At 47.7% G+C, this 18,807-nt stretch overlaps 1 protein-coding gene across 1 annotated transcript in view; it reads left to right on the top strand.

Annotated features, from left to right (window-relative positions):
• Positions 1-2,405: 2,405 nt before the first annotated feature.
• Positions 2,406-18,807, top strand: part of LOC136841199 (uncharacterized) — a 272,290-nt gene continuing 255,888 nt past the window's right edge. The window contains exon 1 of the mRNA XM_067108236.1: positions 2,406-3,035. Within this exon, the coding sequence (XP_066964337.1) occupies positions 2,540-3,035 (496 nt within the window). The 5' untranslated portion in view covers positions 2,406-2,539. The remainder of the gene's footprint in view (positions 3,036-18,807) is intronic.

The following is an 18,807-nucleotide window of genomic DNA, read 5'->3' as shown; positions in this document are numbered from 1 at the left end:
TCAGTATATTTGGTTGCTGCATAATTGAGAACTTATTTTTTTCCGATGTCGGCATAAAGGTTAAACTCCTAATAAGAATTATTATAACGTCTTATCATTCCCTCACAAACAGCTAGTTTCATTTTCTTTGTGTCTCACTTTTAAGTTCATTTCTATAGTATTACTGACTCTGTTTATCTTGAGTTTAGGTTTTAATGAGTTATACCACTCAGTTGAACTTGTAAGGTGTCAAAGAAACGAGCAGGTAAAAGTTACTGCTACTTTATTACAGATCCAGGCAGTTTATATAGCGGCCGACTGACGCCGGCCCGCGAGAGACAATGGAATTGACTGTGACCTGAGGTCGAAACAATAAACAATAATATGCAGTGAACGAGTACAAATTACAATACAAAACATACAGAACTACAATATGGATACAGCCTTGATGCCTGTGAATGAAGAAACATGTGATACACAATGTGTGACATTTGTATAAATACGCATAAAGTAAAAATGATTAAAAATGCGTGACCTGGCACGTTTTAGGCGTGACTAATTGAGTTTGAAGAAAATGGAAGTCACCAAAGAAAACATGCTCAGCGGAGACTTAATTAATGGCGCCGCCGAAACACTTACGCTGGCGCCGATGTGGTGACTTTACAAACTAGTTATATATATATATATATATATATATATATATATATATATATATATATATATATATATATATATATATATATGGTAAAATTTTACAAGTTGCCAATAAGACTTCAGTTAGTTATTTTTGCTTCATGAAAACCATTTTGAGTTTTTCATGCAAAAATGATTATGAAATAATAGGGCACTAAAAGAACCTTAAAATACCAATATAACTTCACCAACGGGTGTTGACTGGTTACAATTTTGCTGTATTAGCTATGGAGGGAGGGTATTCTTTCCTTATAAGTCGTAAATTTTCTAATTTTTTATTTGTCATTTGCGAATACTGTTTATGGGGTTCAAATTAATGAGAATGAAGAGCTCTTTTCAAAAATGTAAGTTACAATTTCATAGTGTGTATTGGCAACTTATAAAATAATACCTGTAGTATTACAGGAAAAGACATTCATATATATATATATATATATATATATATATATATATATATATATATATATATATATATATATATATATATATATAACTTGTGTATCCTTAAAGCTTATTTTCCTTTCATATCTGCTTTCCGCATTTCAGTGACAGCTTTATCCACCTTTTCTCTACGTTTATAGTTACATAAGTTTTTTATATTTTATTTCATTGATGTTCATGTCTGATATCTTCATGTGTTGTTTATTCTGAATAAACTTGGGTAATTTTCATAGAATTATTTTATAAATATTTCTTTGGTAACATTTCTTCCATTCTCCAGCACATCTCACAACATGATCTAATTCTTGATGTCTCTGGCCTTGCACCAATATGTTCTTATTTTTACCCTTGATGCATTGGCTGCTGAATACATTAGTATCTCCAGTATTGTTCAATAGACCTGTTTCAGCATCTCTGTTTCAGTGCATTCTGTGATTTCTGCTGCATGCATAAATTGCTTCCTGGCATCCAGAAAATTTCTCCAGTTAATATTCTATCGCAAGAAGTTGCTGTTGTTGAATAAATTATGATTGCATGCTTTTTGTTTTCATTTAAAGTTTCTTATATTCTTTAAAACATTATCTCTTGTCTGGTATGCTTTCAGTGTGCTTCTTAATTATCTTATTCAGTTCTGTTATTTTAGTATCAAAGAAGGTATTTATTACTATTACACTGAAGTGATAGTTATGAACAGTGCATATTACATATACAGTATATCCTTGAGTTGTGCATTGTTTCTTTACTGAGTTATTTTTATCTTTTACATAACGGCATAATACCTCCACTCTTTTCATCCTCCTCTACCCTCCATACAACGAGTGTCCTTTGATCTCATTTTTCTTTTAGTTCCCTGTTGTGCACTAGTGGAACATTGTATTTCTGTTTCAGTTATTGAATCCTCTAACATACTCACCTTCACTTGTGTTATTCCTTGTATGTCTTTTTAACCTTATTCCCATTCTATTCTTTTCCATTAGTTTTGTTACTGATGTGTCTGTACTTCGAGGTAATGTATATGAAGTTACTGCTGTGGCATAATTTTTAATTTTTTTATGTCCTAGCCTGTTACCTATGTTCTTTTCTTCCAAAAAACATTACTAGCATTCTGTTTTTTCCCTTTCTCTCAGTCTTCGGCCAGGAAATTGTAAAATCTCTGAATTTTGTTTTTGTTTTTGTTGGGGGGTTTCATCTTTAAGTTAAAATGCATTACTCTTTGTAATTCTTTGACAGCCCGTAATTTTCAAATCTGACCAGCATCGCCAAACTTTATTTACAAATCTCATTGTAAAACTGTGAGAAGAAGAGTAGCGTGATTAGCAGAGAATGTTTGCAAACAAAAGGACAGCTATCTGTACGGTTAACACTATGGCCCTCTTCTGCCATCGAGTGTTATACCGTTTTATGGCTTGAATATCCACAGTGTAATATGGCTGAGTTAAACGGGGAAATTGGAAATGATGAAATGAAAAATGGCATTCCTTTTGGTGGTGAATTACCCATGTCAGGCCCTATCGACATCGTTGGCAAGGCTCCTCCTGTACCTTCTGCAGTGCCTCCAGTGAACGATCTCAATTCAGCCAGGACAGGAACTGAGGGTGCAGATATTGTTATTGGCGATGCACGTAATCCTCTAAGTATTGTGAAGGAAGGGAGCTGCGCCACTGGAGATAAGGAAGAGAACTTAGCACCGGCGATAAACAACGGTGGAGTCAGCGACGAACCCTCTGCTGCAGCAAACATCATCCAGATCAAAAACTTTTGTGATGTTATTGCGAATGGAACTGGAAATCTGGAAGTGGAGGAGAACGATCATTCTTCTGAGCAAAGATGTGATAAATCGGAAGGGGAGAAAGTTTTTGATGAAGATCTTTCCAATAAAGTGAAGGTTGTGTTTAATTTGGATGGACTGAAGGAGGCCGGGGGTAAGTAGACTGCTTTAGATTAGCCTTATCCTTCGAGGCTAACTGCTAGATTTAGTTAGGCTATTACTTTTTAGCTGTTGATGTTATTTCCTGGTAATTAAAATATTGGACTCCGCACCTGTTTTACTTTTCAACTGTTTTTTTTTTCTGCTGGAGAATTCTTTTAGGGGTTATCATACTGGTGGTCAATTCATCTTTAGTTGTCGGTCAAATGGAATGTTCTTCGCCATGTTTAGTACTACTGGGGTGGGGCTGCTGAGGTTGCCATTCTTAACAAGCACCTGTTTTACTTTTTGCCGGGGTTCACGTGCATCTGTTTGTTGTGGATTTGGACGGGTGCTCTGGTCTTTTGATGAGTAACAAGCAATTGCACTTGCCCGTTGTGCCTGGTCTGGGTTAACTTGTTGGTCTTGGGTTAATTACAGGGTAATTACACTCGAGCGCCAAAAATTAAAGGTACATTCATAATTAGCAACCAAAAAACTGTTGAAAAAGTTAAGTTAGAGGGCAGTCGCTGCGGCGGAGCTACTGTATAGTTCTACCGTTTCTTTATTAAATGGAACCCTGTATAGGCCTATATAGGCCTAGTAGCTGTACCCACGAAGCCTGGTAGATAAACTGTCATAAATCCATTGGGCCTAGGTCCTGCTTAGGTAGAACTATATAGTAGCTCTGTGGCGGCGACTGCCTTCTAACTTAACTTTTTCTACAGTTTTTTGGTTGCTGATCATGAATTTACCTTTAATTTTTGGTGCTCAAGTGTAATTAACCTGTAATTAACCCGTGAAGTCCATCCAACAAGGGGTTTCCATACGCAAGTTTCACAAGACAGAGCACGGGTACGTCTGTTTCGAATGGTTCATATCTCATCCGGCAAGTGCAATTTGTTAACGTATGGGTAACCCCCCACCCCCCAGGCCAGTACTAAACACAGTGAAGGGACATTCCATTTGTCCGACAACAAACAGATGCACCGCCAGTATCAGAACCCCTAAAAGTGTAGAAAAGACCAGTTGAAAAGGTAAAAACAGGCACGGAGCTAATATTTAGAATTACCAGATGCAAAAGGAATGACATTGCTAGAATGCAAATGTTTGTCAAACACTTCCTGAGAAATATAGCTGTAACCTAAGGGCTGTCTGCTGGGATATCCCCATTGGGAGGTCAGTGCCGTCAGTGCACCTCACGTGGTGCATTGTAGGCAGTACTTAAGGTTAATTGTAGCATCCCTTCTGCCCTTAGCTGCAACCCCTTTCATTCCTTTTACTGTACCTCTGTTCATACTCTTTTCAATCTGTCTCTTCACCCTCTCCTAACGATTGTGTCGTTGTGCAACTGCGAGGTTTTCCTCTGTTACACCGTTCAAACCTTCTTACTGCCAATTTCCCTTTCAGCACTGAATGACCTCATAGGTCCCAACACTTGGCCTTTGGCCTAAATGCTACAGTATATTCCAATTCCTACTAGGCTATGAATATCCTTAAGCTACTTGAGCATGTCCTAGGCTAGGCTGAATACCTAGTTTAACGACTGCCCTCTAACCTATGACACTGTACTGATCATCATCTAGAATCTAGGGTACTGGGCTGGTGCTTGACTTGTTCTATGTGGCTCTTGGTTGACTGACGCTTTATGTACAGTTCTGTTCTCTGTAATGCCATTGTAGCATAAGGTGCCTATGTAAAAAGCTAAGTTAAAGGTTGATTTGGCAGGTTAAGTTAGGATGGCCAGGGCTAGTCCTAAGCATATAAAGGTGGGGTTGTGCCAGGCCTAATGGTCTTAACATACATAGGCAAGGAATAAACACTTAGCTTGTTATAAGAACACAGCATATAATAGTCTTAAATCCAAGACTATTCCAATAATAATCTAACAGTAACTAGCTTAGTGATAATGTGCTGATATGAGGTACAAACTATTGCTGATAAAATGCCCTTCTTTACTGGTCTTCAGCTGAGTCACTGACTGGTATAAGTATTGAATGAGTTATCCTTATGGGAGCCTTTCCATTCACTTGCCATTGCTATCACTTTGGCAGCCAGTGAGCAAGAATATATCATGATCATTGTTTGTTCCGACACAATATACAAACCCTCGGTCCTTTACATTAGGAGATACTTTCAGGCGTAGGCTGGAAAACGGCTGTTGAACTTCAACAAGGTGGTTAGGCAGTTACTGTCCGGGAGGCGGGAGCACCGCCTGCCCGGATGTAAACATTCCAATTTGCTTTGGGCCGTCGTAGCGCACGGACGTTGTTCTTCGCTCTCTGCCTGACTGCATCTTTTCTCTTCATCATTCTTGGTGGGAATTTTCCTTTTTCTTTTTTGTTGTTAGGGATAAATCATCTAAATCCTCCCATCCCCCAGCGTGTGTCCTGGGGTGGAGGAAAAAAGTGTAATTCTTTTTAGATCTAGAGTCGATGTGGACCCACACGCTCTCTGCACATCTTGCAGGGGCGGGTGTGTTCACGCGACTCTACTTGTAATGAGTGTTGTTTGTGGTCCTGCGAGCAATGGGGCAAGTTCGAAGGGGAGGAGATCTTACCGTCGTAAGCCTACCAAGGAGTCGTCCGAGGGAAATCGCCCCGACGACCCCGTTGGTGGCGATGTTTCGGTTCGTTTCTACCTCCCAGCGAACTTCCTCTTCTTGCTCCCCTCCCCTGGTGGTGATTCCCCTCCCCTTCCTCTTACGTTTCTTCGTTTGTGGAAGGGCACGGGGAGAGTTGGACCGCGGCTTCATCTCGGAAGTCTCTTCCCGTTCCGGAGGAGTTTTTCCTTCAGAGCGAGTGGAGGCTTCTTCTATTAACCCGACTTTTGCTTCAGGTACCGGGCTCGATAGCCAGACGATGATACCAAGCTCACCCTGGCTGCACCGGGCCTACCTGGCTCGGTTCTGGAAGGTTTGGCCCCATGGCCCCCTCCAGTCACGACCCACACGGCAGCAACAGCCACTACCACGACACTGTCACCTTCTCGGTTTGTCCAGATGCCGATTTCAGTTGTTTTCGCATCTGGACACCCAGGTATTGGCGTCATCCGCGGCCAGCACGCTGTTCCCCTGCCACCTGGCTTTCTGGCACCATTCTCGCGCACTGGCCCCTCCTACATGGTGACGTCATCGCACCCGTATGTGACTGTTGCTGCCCCGTTGCTGAACATGGCCTGGCCTTGATACGGTTCCTCGTCTGTCTCTCCAGCCCGGCCCTTCGTCTGCCTCAGTTCCCTTTCCAGCGACCTGGCGCGGCCCGCACTCAGATCTACACGCAGCGGGAGGGGCGGCGCTGCATCCCTGGCCCCACCCACCGGTTCCTGGCCGACACGCGGCTCGCTGCCCAGGCAATTGCTGGTCCGAGCTCCGCCGTCTCTGCCCGGTTGCACCTTCTACTGTTGTGGCCCCTCCCGCTGTTCCTGTTCCTGCTGTTCCTGAGTCCGCGTCTTCGCTTTCCTGGATTGGTGATCTGACTGCTTTCCTGAAGCAGATGGTGAAGAAGAAGAAGAAGAAGAAGAGGTCTAGGAAGGTGTCGTCATCGTCTTCATCTTCGCGTCTTCATCGTCGTGTTCGTCTGCTGCTTCTTCCTCTTCTTCTTCCAAGGCTTCGCGGCTGAAGAAGAAGAAGTCTGTCTCTCCCCCCCCTAAGAAACCTCGTACTGAGATTTCTAAGGGTCTGCCTCCTTCCACACAGAAGGCAGTGGGTTCTCTCGTTGGTTCTTCCCGATCTTCGGATCAGGGAACCGCTGTTCCGGCCTCCGGGCCAGGGGCAGCGGGAGCCAAGGGTGTGCAGACCAAGGTCGGCACTCTCCCGCTGTGCCTAAGAAACCTCCTGCTTCTAAGGCCAGCGAGACCGCGTCGGACTCCTCGCTCGCGAGTTGCTCCAGTACCGGGTCTCCAAGGAGACCAGGATACCCCAGTCTGTTACGGTGGACACTTCTCGCCGCATACAGACCAGGGCGTGGGACGAGAGAGAAAGAGCCGGGCATGCAGGTGCCCCTTCTCTTCCTGCTGGCACTCCATCCAGTGCCAGGTCAGGTTCCCGGGATAATGCTTCAGCCCGAGGGGCCGAGTGCATGGAGAAACAGGGAAGAAGTCCCCTGCTCAGTCTTCCCGAGAGGCTTCGGCCTCAAAGAAGTCTGGGGCGCGTCAGAGGACAGTGCAAGCTCGCGCCAGCCAGCCGCTGTTCGACTCCTCCCAGTCCCAGGCCACGCCCACGTCCGCCAGACTGGCTCAGGGGAGGCGCACGCGCCGGCTCGACTCTCGTGAGCCGCTCCACTCTCCTCGGGAGACTGTTTCACCTGGGTTGAAACGTTCTCCTCGACCTGAGGGCCCGTCATCACCGCCGGTTGGTGACCGCCCTCGGCTTCCTGCCTCTACTGGTTCTGCCAGTAAGGGCAGTGGGAGCGCCCGATCTTCCTCGCCAGTCCCCTCCGCTCCTTCGGTCTCCTCCAAAGGGCGTGAGTCGGATGAGAGGAGGAACTCTGGGAGTGTTCTCCTCAGAGTTCAACTGCATGGGGTATGTTCCTGGCTCGGTCCTTGGCTCGACCAAGTCCTATGCCCGTGTAGTTCAGGAAGATCCTCAGGGTCTGCCGAGGTTCTCCTCCTCCTGTGGGAGAGTAGTTCGGGGAGGACCGCACCCTGGAAGGACTTGAAGGTCCTCTGCCCCAGGATGCGGACACCCCGAAATACAGAGGACTTTTTCGGAGGTTATCGCGCTGATTCGTCGGCACAATGACCTCGGGAAGGGACCACGGCCGTCTGTGGATTGTCCTCGCGCCTCCGAATCCTTCTGGGGTCCTAAGAAGGAACCCAAGGCTTCGGTGGGGCTGCCGTGGTCCACGCTTGTCGAGGGGTACTTTCGATCAGGTGAACGGTCTTGTGTCTGGGCAAGACAGTTCCCTTCGATCGAGCCGCTCGGAGAAGCTTCTTCCTCCCTCCCTACCTCGTCAGAAGCGTTTTTACTCTCCAGTAGAAGGAGCGTTGCTGACTAAACAGGTTGACCCGGACCTGACTCGTCTGGATCCGGTCTTTCGTTGCAGCAATTGTCGGCAGAGAATGTTTTCTCTCTCCCAGCAAGAAGCTGCAACCCTGGAAGCCACCGCCATGGTGGCCTTTCAGGCAGTCTCCTGGCTCGATCTGTGGTCCTTCACAGTATCGAAGGTAGCCGCTTCCTCAGGCGCTATCGTACCTGGGGAGGACTCTGCTTTTGGGAGACTGTGCCAGTCTGGAGGTAGGGCTGTTTCCTACCTTGCCCACCAGACTGAAAACCTGTGGGCAAACTTGGTGTTAAAGCGAAGAGACGCCGTTCTCTCTCGCTTTGCCAAGTCTGTAGGTCCCGAGTTGGCAATCGCTCTGCGGAATGGACCGTTGCTGGGTTCCTCCTCTCTCTTCCCTAGAGAGTTGGTGGATGCCGCGGTAGACAAACGCCGTGCCGATGAGAACGACCGGCTTGTCCACCAGGCAGTGGTTAAGACCTACGGGTCTTCTCGTTCCACTGCAGCCAGGTCTTCGGGCCAGGCTGGCTCTTCCTCGGCCCCTAAGAAGTCCCAGTCTTCGAAGGGGTCCCAAGGAAACACCCAGCCTTCTTCTTCCTCGAAAAGGGGGTTACTCCCGTCCTTTTCAGCCCCCTTTCCAATCCGGTAGAGGGGCAAGGGTAAGAAGAAGAAGGGGAAACGCTTAGGGACGTTCCAGAAGAAGCTGCCAAAGGTGGGGGTGCCTGTCGAGCCATTGGGCAACGTGGCAGCGACACGGAGCCGAGACCTGATAGTGGATGTCCTTCGGGAGGGATATCTCCTACCCTTCGAGTCTCGGCCTCCTCACCTACACCGGTCCGTCTCCAAACTTATCTTTCAGGTTCGTTGAAGGACATCGCACTACAGCAAGAAGTGCAAGCAATGCTGTAGAAGTCGTGTCGGACCAGTCTCCAGGATTTTACAGCCGGATCTTTCTTCAGAGAAGGCATCAGGGGGATGGAGACCAGTCATAGCCCTCTCTCCTTTGAACCGTTTCCTTCGCCAGACTCGGTTCACGATGGAAACAGCACGATCGGTGCTGGCCTCCATCAGGGAGAATGACTTCATGCTTACGGTGGACTTGATGGATGCGTATTTTCAAATACCCATCCATCCGCCCTCGCAAGAAGTACCTCCGCTTCCGTCCTCGGGAGTCGGTCTTCCAATTCAGGGCACTTTGTTTCGGGCTCGACCGCTCCCCAGGTGTTCACGAGTGTTTCTCTCATGTCGGCTTGGGCCCACTCGCACGGGATACGTCTTCTGAGGTATCTCGACGACTGGTTAGTCCTGGCGAAGCTCTCGCCGCAGTTGTTACAGGACAGGATCGTCTCCTCGAGTTTTGCCAGGATCTAGGGATCGTGGTAAATCTGGAGAAGTCAGATCTCACCCCAAGCAGAGGACGAAATACCTGGGCATGCTGATAGACACGGTGGCAGCAAAAGTCTTTCCCTCGGACTCTCGTATCAGCAAGTTCAAGGAGGCAGCACAGTTGTTCCTGTCTCGACAGGAGCAACAAGCTCGGCAATGGCAAGTCGTCATCGGTCACCTGTTGTCATTAGAAAAGCTAGTTCTCACGGGCGCCTTCACTTGCGGTCTCTCCAGTGGAGACTAAAGGCAGCTCTGGTCCCAGTCCTGGCAGTCCTTCCTCATTCCTCTTCCGAGGAAGTGAGAAAGGACCTCCACTGGTGGTTGGACGACAGGAACCTCTTAATAGGAGTATCCCTGTGACATGCTTCTGTTGGTTCTCGGGACACGAGGGATCCACACCTGGAGGAGTTGCTGACTTCGGGAGTGTGGCACCGAGACGACAAGCACCTTCACATCAATATCCTGAGCTCAAGCCTTCCTGGCTCTCCAGGAGTTCGGGATCGAAAGTGATGGGACACTCCATGGATTGATGAGCCAATACCACGGTAGTGGCATATGTCAACAAGTTGGGGGACTGGTGTCCCATCAGCTTCATCAGTTGGCAATGCAGGTGCACTGGGCAGTAGCTCACCGGTAGAGCTGTCAGCCAGATACATTCCAGGCAAGAGGAATGTAGTGGCGGACAAGCTCAGCCGCCAGAGCCAGGTGGTAGGGACCGAATGGTCCTCCATCAGGAAGTAGCGGAAAGGCTGTTCGACCTGTGGGGTGTCCAGTGATAGATCTGTTTGCCACCCGCACAACAGAAAACTTCAGGTCTTCTGTTCGGTCGTGCCGACCCATGGGCCGCTGCGGAGGACGCATTCCAACACCCGTGGGACAACCTCGACACGACGCCTTTCCTCCATTCTGTCTGATTGCCGGTGATCAGCCGAGTGATGATCACCCGAATCTCAGAATGACTCTGGTGGCACCCAAATGGCCACAGGCCAATTGGTACCCGGACCTGCTAGCTCTCCTCTCCGAGGCACCGAGAGAGATTCCCCTGGCCCAACCTTCTGTGTCAACCTCACGCGCAGCGGTTCCACCTGGCAGTGCATTCCCTGTGTCTTCACGGCTGGAGGTTATCCACCATCTCTTGCGAGCGAGAGGCTTTTCTCGCTGGCAGCAACAGAGATGGCAGGATACCTCAGAAGATCCTCCGCAGCGGTATACCAGGGAAAGTGGTCCGTCTTCTGTGGTTGGTGTCGCCGAAGGGTATCTCTCCGGTCAGAGCTACTGTTCAGCAGGTCACAGACTTCCTCGTCTTCCCTTCAGAGAAGCTTCTCTCCATTTCAGCAGTAAAGGCTACCGCGCGCACGGCCTAGTCTTGCGGCTGAAAGGAGTAGACATCTCTTCCTCTTTCGAGATTTCTCTACTCATGAGAAGCTTCGAACGGTCTTGCCCACCCAGGGATCTCAGGCCCCTGCGTGATGTGACTCTCGTACTAAGGAGCCTGACTCGTGCACCTTACGAGCCTTTAAGAGAGTCGTCAGACAGGGATCTGACCCTCAAGACCGTTTTTCTTGCTTGCCCTGGCGTCAGCGAAGAGAGTTGGCGAACTTCATGGACTTTCCTTTGATGTAAAACACTCAAGGGGATGGGGATCAGTTACGCCGATTTCATCCCGGATTTCGTGGCGAAGACTCAGAATCCTTCGGTCCCTGACGCATGGTTCGAGTCCTTCACGATCCCCTCCCCTAGAGGACTTCGTGAGATAATGATCCAGACGAGATGCTACTGTGTCCTGTTAGGTGCTGCAGCGCTATCTGAAGAAGACTCGGCACCTCCGGCCTGAGTGTCGACGACTCTTCGTTAGCAGGCATCGGCTCGACCAAGAAAGAAGTGTCCAAGAACACCATCTCTTTTGGCTTCGTGAGACAATAAGGAGAGCGCATTTCTGCTGCAGGAGAAGACGACACCGCACGCTGTCCGAGAGCTCACGAGGTCCGCAGCATTGGTCCATCCTCGCATTCGGGAAGAATATGTCGGTACCACAGGTACTGAAGGCAGGTGTGTGGTCCCGACAGACTACCTTCACTTCCTTCTACCTCCGGGATGTTGCACACAAGTCCTGGACACTTTTTCCTTGGGTCCTGTGGTGGCTGCTCAACAAGTTGTGTAGCTTATCCAGCCCCTAACGGGACAGGTTGCATCTCGCCTATGTTGTACGGTAAGGATTGGGGAGATGTTTGTTGAGTGACTGGCCTCTTTTCCTTCTCCCTATCCTAAGCTCTCTTCCCACGGGCAGGGAAGCCTCGGCCTCCCCTCACCTACTCTCTGGTCCATCTCTGCACGTACATCCAAGGAACTCCAAGGGCACCGCACTACAGCCAGGAGTGCAAGCCATGCTGAGCAAGGGTGCTGTGGAAGTCGTGTCGGACCAGTCTCCAGGCTTTTACAGCCGTATCTTTCTCATACAGAAAGCCTCAGGGGGATGGAGACTGGTCATAGATCTCTCTCCCTTGAACCGTTTCGTTCGCCAGACTCGGTTCACAATGGAAACAGCGCGATCCGTGCTTGCTTCCATCAGGGAGAACAACTTCATGCTCACGGTGGACTTGAAGGATGTGTATTTCCAAATACACATTCATCTGTCCTCTCGCAAGTACCTCCGCTTTGTCCTCGGGGAGACGGTCTTCCAATTCAGGACAGTTTGCTTCGGGCTCTCGACTGCTCCCCAGGTGTTCACAAGAGTCTTCTTGCTCGTGCCAGCTTGAGCCCACTCGCACGGGACATGTCTACCAAGGTATCTTGACGGCTGGCTGGTCCTGGCGAGCTCCCGCTCGCAGTTGCTACAGGACAGGGGTCAGCTCCTCAAGTTTTGCCACGATCTTGGGATCCTGGTGAATCTCGAGAAGTCAGATCTCATCCCCAAGCAGAGGATAAAGTACCTGGTCATGCTGATAGACTCGGTGGCAGCGAAAGTCTTTCCCTCGGACTCTCGTATCAGCAGGTTCAGGCAGGCAGCACAGCTGTTCCTGTCATGACAGGAGCAGCCAGCCCAGCAGTGGCAAGTCGTCATCGGTCACCTGTTGTCGCTGGAGAAGCTAGTACCTCATGGGCGTCTTTACCTGCAGTCTCTACAATGGAGACTAAAGGAGTATTGGTCCCAGCCCCGAGACCCCCAGTCCTTCCTCATTCCTCTTTCTGAGGAGGTGAGGGATGACCTTCGCTGGTGGATGGACGACAGGAACCTCTTTGATAGGAGTATCCTGCATACTCCCCCTCCGGACATGCTGCTGTTCTCAGATGCATCGACCGAGGGATGGGGCGCACACCTGGAGGAGTTGCTGACTTCAGGAGTGTGGCACCGAGATGACAAGCGCCTTCACATCAACATCCTGGAACTCAAGGCAGCCTTCCTGGCTCTCCAAGAGTTCTGGGATCGAGTGATGGGACACTCCATGGTACTGATGAGCGACAATACCACGGTAGTGGCATACGTCAACAAGCAGGGGGCCGCCTAGTGTCCCTCCTGCTCCACCAGTTGACAATGCAGGTGCACGAGTGGGCTGTGGCTCACTCGGTAGAGCTGTCAGCCAGGTACATTCCAGGCAAGAGGAATGTCGTGGTAGACAAGCTCAGCCGCCAGAATCAAGTGATAGGAACCGAATGGTCCCTTCACTTGGAAGTGAAGGAAAGGCTGTTCGACCTGTGGGGGCATCCAGCCATCAACCTGTTCACCCCCCGGCACAACAGAAAACTCCAGGTCTTCTGTTCGGTCGTGCCGGACCCATGGGCCGCTGCGGAGGATGTGTTCCAGCACCTGTGGGACAACCTCGACGTGTACCCCTTTCCTCCGTTCTGTCTGATTCGCTGAGTGATCAGCTGAGCGATGATCACTCCGAATCTCAGGATGATTCTGGTTGCACCCAAATGGCTGCAGGCTGTTTGGTATCCTGACCTGCTACCTCTCCTCTCCGAGGTGCCAAGAGAGATTCCCCAGTGGCCCAACCTGCTGTGTCAACCCCATGTGGAGCGGTATCATCAGGCAGTGCAGTCCCTGTGTCTTCACGGCTGGAGGTTATCCACCATCTCTTGCGAGTGAGAGGCTTTTCGCGTCTCGCAGCAACAGAGATGGCAGGGTACCTCAGACGATCCTCCACAGCGGTATACCAGGGAAAGTGGTCTGTCTTCTGCGGTTGGTGTCGTCAATGGGGTATCTCTCCTGTCGGAGCTACTATTCAGCAGGTCACAGACTTCCTCGTCTTCCTTCGCCGAGAGAAGCTTCTCTCCTTTTCAGTTGTGAAAGGCTACCGTGCTGCACTCGGCCTCATCTTGTGGCTGAAAGGAGTAGACATCTCTTCTTCCTTCGAGATTTCCCTACTAATGAGAAGCTTTGAAAGGTCTTGCCCAACCAGGGATCTCAGGCCCCCTGCATGGGATGTGACTGTCATTCTAAGGAGCCTGACTCGTGCACTGTACGAGCCTTTCTGAGAGTCTTCAGACAGGGATCTGACCTTCAAGACCGTCTTCCTGCTGGCCCTGGCATCGGCGAAGAGAGTTGGCGAACTATACGGACTTTCCTTCGATGTTAAACACTCGAGGGGATGGGGATCAGTTACGCTTGATTTCGTCCTGGATTTCGTAGCGAAGACTCAGAATCCTACGGTCCCTGATGCATGGTTCGAGTCCTTCACAATCCCCTCCCTAGAGGACTTTGTAGGTAATGAATCAGACAAGATGTTACTGTGTCCTGTTAGAGTGCTGCTGCCCTATCTGAAGAGGACTTGACGTCTCCTGCCTGAGTGTCAACGACTCTTCGTTAGTATTGGCTTGACCAAGAAAGAAGTGTCCAAGAACACCATCTTCTTCTGGCTTCGTGAGACAATAAGGAAAGCGTATTCTGCTGCAGGAGAAGATGACACCGGTATGCTTCGTCCACGAGCTCACGAAGTCCGCAGCATTGGTCCGTCCCTCGCATTCCGGAAGAACATGTCGGTTGTGCAGGTGCTGAAGGCAGGCATGTGGTCCCAACAGACTACCTTCACCTCCTTCTACCTCCGGGATGTTGCTCACAAGTCCTTGGACACTTTTTCCTTGGGTCCTGTGGTGGCTGCTCAACAAGTTGTGTAGCTTACCCGGCTCCTCTAACAGAACAGGTTGCATCTCGCCTAAGATGTACAGTTGTGATTGGGAGCATGAATGTGGAATGACTGGCCTCTCTTCTTCCTCCCCATCCTGGCTCTCCTCCCATGGGCAGGGAGCGGACGTGCCGTTACATGCTGGATCGGGCATTCGATGCAGGTAAGTACCCAACTGGGGCTCCCGTTCTATTTTCCGTTCAGGTTGATAGAAGCAACCCCACTCCTTCTCCTTGCAAGGAGGGGAGGGAGACCATGACTATAAGACAAACCCAATGCTTGTGATTGCCTTTATGTCATGCGACTCCAAGTTCTTCCTAGCCTACTTTGCACGAACTGACGTTTCCTCTTTCATGCAAAGGAACCCAGAAGTCTGACAACTGATCCCGCATTTCTTACAACCCAATCATTTTGTCAGAGGCAGTTTTTTCCTTCCTTGCTCTATCGACCTGGAAGGGAAGACAAGGTGATGAACTCCAGTCAGTTTAGGAGCCTCACTCAGATTCCTCCCTCCAACCAGTAAATCTCCTAATATAAAGGACCGAGGGTTTGTATATTGTGTCGGAACAAATCACAGTTTTTAAAAGTAAGTTGTATTTTTCCTAACTATACAAACCTGAGGTCCTTTACATTTTATGCTCACCTCATGCCACCCCTCAATCTGATACCTGGGCCGAAGGCAAATTGGGATGTTTACATCCGGGCAGGCGGTACTCCCGGCTCCCGGACGGTAGTTAACTGCCTAGCCACCTTGTTTGAAGTTCAACGGCCGTTTCCAGCCTACGCTTGAAAGTAATCCTAATGTAAAGGACCTCAGGTTTGTATAGTTAGGAAAAATACAATTTACTTTTAAAAATTGTGATTTTTGACAAGGCCACTGTTATGCCCATGCCTAGGCTTTTGTGGGTTTTCTGGACTTTTTCAAGCTTATTCTAAGCTTGCCAGATATTCACTCTTGCCCTTTAGTCTATCAAATTCCACAAGGCATCGAGTCCATGTACAGTTCTGCATATGCCTTTGGTCTGTACGAGATGTCATTGAGTTTGTGCAAAGCGTTATCAAGTCCACATAAGACGTCAAGTCTGCGCTGATATCTGCAAGTCCACAAAGTTGTCAGAGAGTCCGCATGGTTGTCTGCGAGTCTGCGCAGTTGTCTGCAAGTCCGCATGGTTGTCAGCGAGTCTGCATGGCCGGCAATTCCCTGTTTCTCTTCGTACAGAAAACAAAGTTCAAAATGGAGACGAACTAGACAGTCCTGTCATCCACCTTGGATGTGCAAGACATACTTCCAGGTAGTCTTCTTGCCTCATCTACCAGGCCAAGTGGGCAGTCTTCCATAAATGGTGTAGCAGACATAATGTCTCTTCTGAGACATCTCTGATGCAGATTGCAGAGTTCCTCCTTTATCTGAGGACCTCTAGGCATTTGTTGTCCTCCACCAGTAAGGGGAATCAAGTCATGCTTATCTTTGTTTTTAAGCATAGGGGTCTGGATCTGCCTTCAAACCCCGGATCTTAGTGACCTCATCAAGTCTTTCAACTCGTCCAAGCAGAAAAAATCGACTCAGTCTCTTGGAACTTAGACGCAGTACTGAAGTGGCTAACAGGCCTCTCGTTCAATCCCCTTCAATCTGCTTCTTTAAGGGATCTCACTCGGAAGACTTTTCTGTCTCTTTGACTACTGCCAAATGTGTCAGTGAGCTTCAGGCCATCGATAAGAGGGTAGGATTCACCCAAGGAGACTCAGTTTGCTCCTTTACCCTCAGTTTTCCTAGCCAAGAATGAGGACTCTCCAAGCCCTGGCCCCGTTCCTTCATCATTAAGAGTTTAATGGAAATCCTTGACCCAGAAGAAGAAGAAGAAGAAGAAGAAGACAGAAGGGTTCTTTGCCCCATTAGAACCTTAAGGTATTATCTGAGTAGGACCGAGAAGATCAGAGGTCATCCAACAACCCCTGGTGTTCTGTTAAGGACCCTTCTCACCCTCTTACTAAGAACACACTGTCGTTCTATCTGAGAGACTTGATTTCTGAGGCACATTCTTGGATTCAGGAGGACTCTTTTGCCTACTTTCAAAGTGAAAGCTCATGATGTGCCATTCAGAATTACAAACCCAAAAATAATGTGCAACAGATAAATTTATTACTCCCTAAGTTATATAATAATGGGAAAAATATAGAGATATGCTGGATCCCTGCCCATGTAGGGATTAAGAGCAATGAAGAGGCTGATAAAGCAGCTGAAGAAGCAGCCCATGTGACACAATCTAATGTAAATATCCCAGTCAACAATTATATAACACACATAAAAGCAGGCATTATAAACAAATGGCAAAATAAATGGAATGAAAAACCTAGAAATAATAAGTTGAATGAAATAAAACCTGGAGTTAAAAAATGGAGTTCATCATACCAAAGAAAGAGACATGCGCAAGTAATTCTAACACATCTCTGAATAGCTCATACTCGTCTGACACATGGACACTGAATGAGTAGCCTACATGAACCAGCTCCTGAATGCTCAGAATGCAAAGTAATAGTAACAGTTAAACATGTTATGCGAACGCCCAAAATACAACCAACATCAGTTATCAACTTTTGGAAATGGATCGATTGGTGAAGTTTTATCAGAGTCTGCAACATTTTCAATTGACTCAGTTTTAATATTCATCAGGAAATGTAAATTGATAAAGTATAAAAAGTAATTTATGAAAATACAAAATCCCACAGGGCAACTAATATAAAAAAAATCCAAATTTTAACAAACCGTCAGTTATTCAAAATGTTATCATTACTGTACTCAGTTTTATTTATTTTTTAATTGTACAGATGAAACATGAATAAATATATTTAATGTGTGCATGTGTTCTAGTGTGGAAGCATATGCCTTTGTGCATATTTTAGAAATTTCACTATTCATTCGTCATTGAGTCCCAGTGCTTAGCCTATGGCTTAGACCTGGTACTCCATTTCATTTTAATCCCTTGGGACATCCCTATGAGAGCTGTTAATCAGCTCAGTGGTCTGGGTAAGCTATTCTAATGATAATAATAATGACGTCTGATCAGTTGCTACCTTGTTAGCTTTCAGGCACAATATGTCCCTCACTTCCAATCTGCAGTCAACCTACTGGAAGTGCAATTGACCTCCACATCTCACTATTTGAAAGAAGTTGAAACAGTGTTTGAAAATTGCAGTACCTTGGGACCATTATCAGGGACCGGCATGGTATTAGGGGATGAAGCATAGGAGGCTCTCTTCTTTTCCTTCTATCTCTTTGCCTTGAAGTAAGACGTCGAGCCTTGGAGAGCCTGGGGGTACAATGTACCTGGAGTACCCACCAGTCTGAGTGGATGGGTTGTGGTCATGTCTCGGTGTAGGTGACAGTGTTGTTTGGTTGTTTTTTTATATTGGTACTGTGCTCAGCGCAAGGGCATTTACATATGCTTTGCTAGCCATCGGTCCTATCCTTCGCTGCAAAGCTCCCACTTAAGTAGAGGCGCCCCATGGCTTTACCGCCAAGCCACAACAGGTTAAGTTGAGCACAAAACAGAGGCAGTATTCACCTGCAACAACTGTCTTACCAAGCAAGGAAACAAGAAGCATCGTTTCAGTGCTAGCAATTTTTCTGTTTCAGAGTCATTACCATGCCTTAATGTTTTGAAGTAGAATACAGTAAACCCCTGTATTCGCGTTCTCACAATTCGCAGATTTCTCTGTGGAACGTATCTACCCATTATTCGCAGAAAATTCTCCCATTTGTGATATTTTCACTGAGAAATATTCACTAATTACTGTATTTTCATATCATTTTCATGACTAAATGCACTTTTTGTGATAAAACTATTAAAAAACTCAGGTATAAGTATTTTTAGAGGGTTTTTCTTGTGTTTAAACTATCAAAATAGGTAGTTCTTAGTGTTTTTAGAGGGGTTTAAAGTATTCGCGGATTTTAGCTATTCGTGGGGGGTTGCGGTACGCATCCCCCGCGAATATCGGGGGTTTACTGTATGTTTGTTACCCACCCTTCTTTCAATGTGGGATTCAGCTGTGTAATTACTTGGTAAGGTACTTATATGAAAGTGATATTGTTCCGACACAATATACTGTACAGTGAACCCCCTGTATTCGCGGGGGATGCATCCCACACCCCCCCGCAAATAGCTAAAATCCGTGAATACTTAAAACCCCTCTAAAAACACTTAGAACTGCCCATTTTGTTCATGAGACTTACCTGTCAGATATATATATAGCTGTATTCTCCGAAGTCCGACAGAATTTC

Source organism: Macrobrachium rosenbergii, chromosome 8 (assembly GCF_040412425.1).
Source record: "Macrobrachium rosenbergii isolate ZJJX-2024 chromosome 8, ASM4041242v1, whole genome shotgun sequence".
NCBI lineage: Eukaryota > Metazoa > Arthropoda > Malacostraca > Decapoda > Palaemonidae > Macrobrachium > Macrobrachium rosenbergii.
The sequence above is the reverse complement of the archived record's forward strand: the minus strand, read 5'-3'. Positions and strand labels throughout refer to the sequence as shown.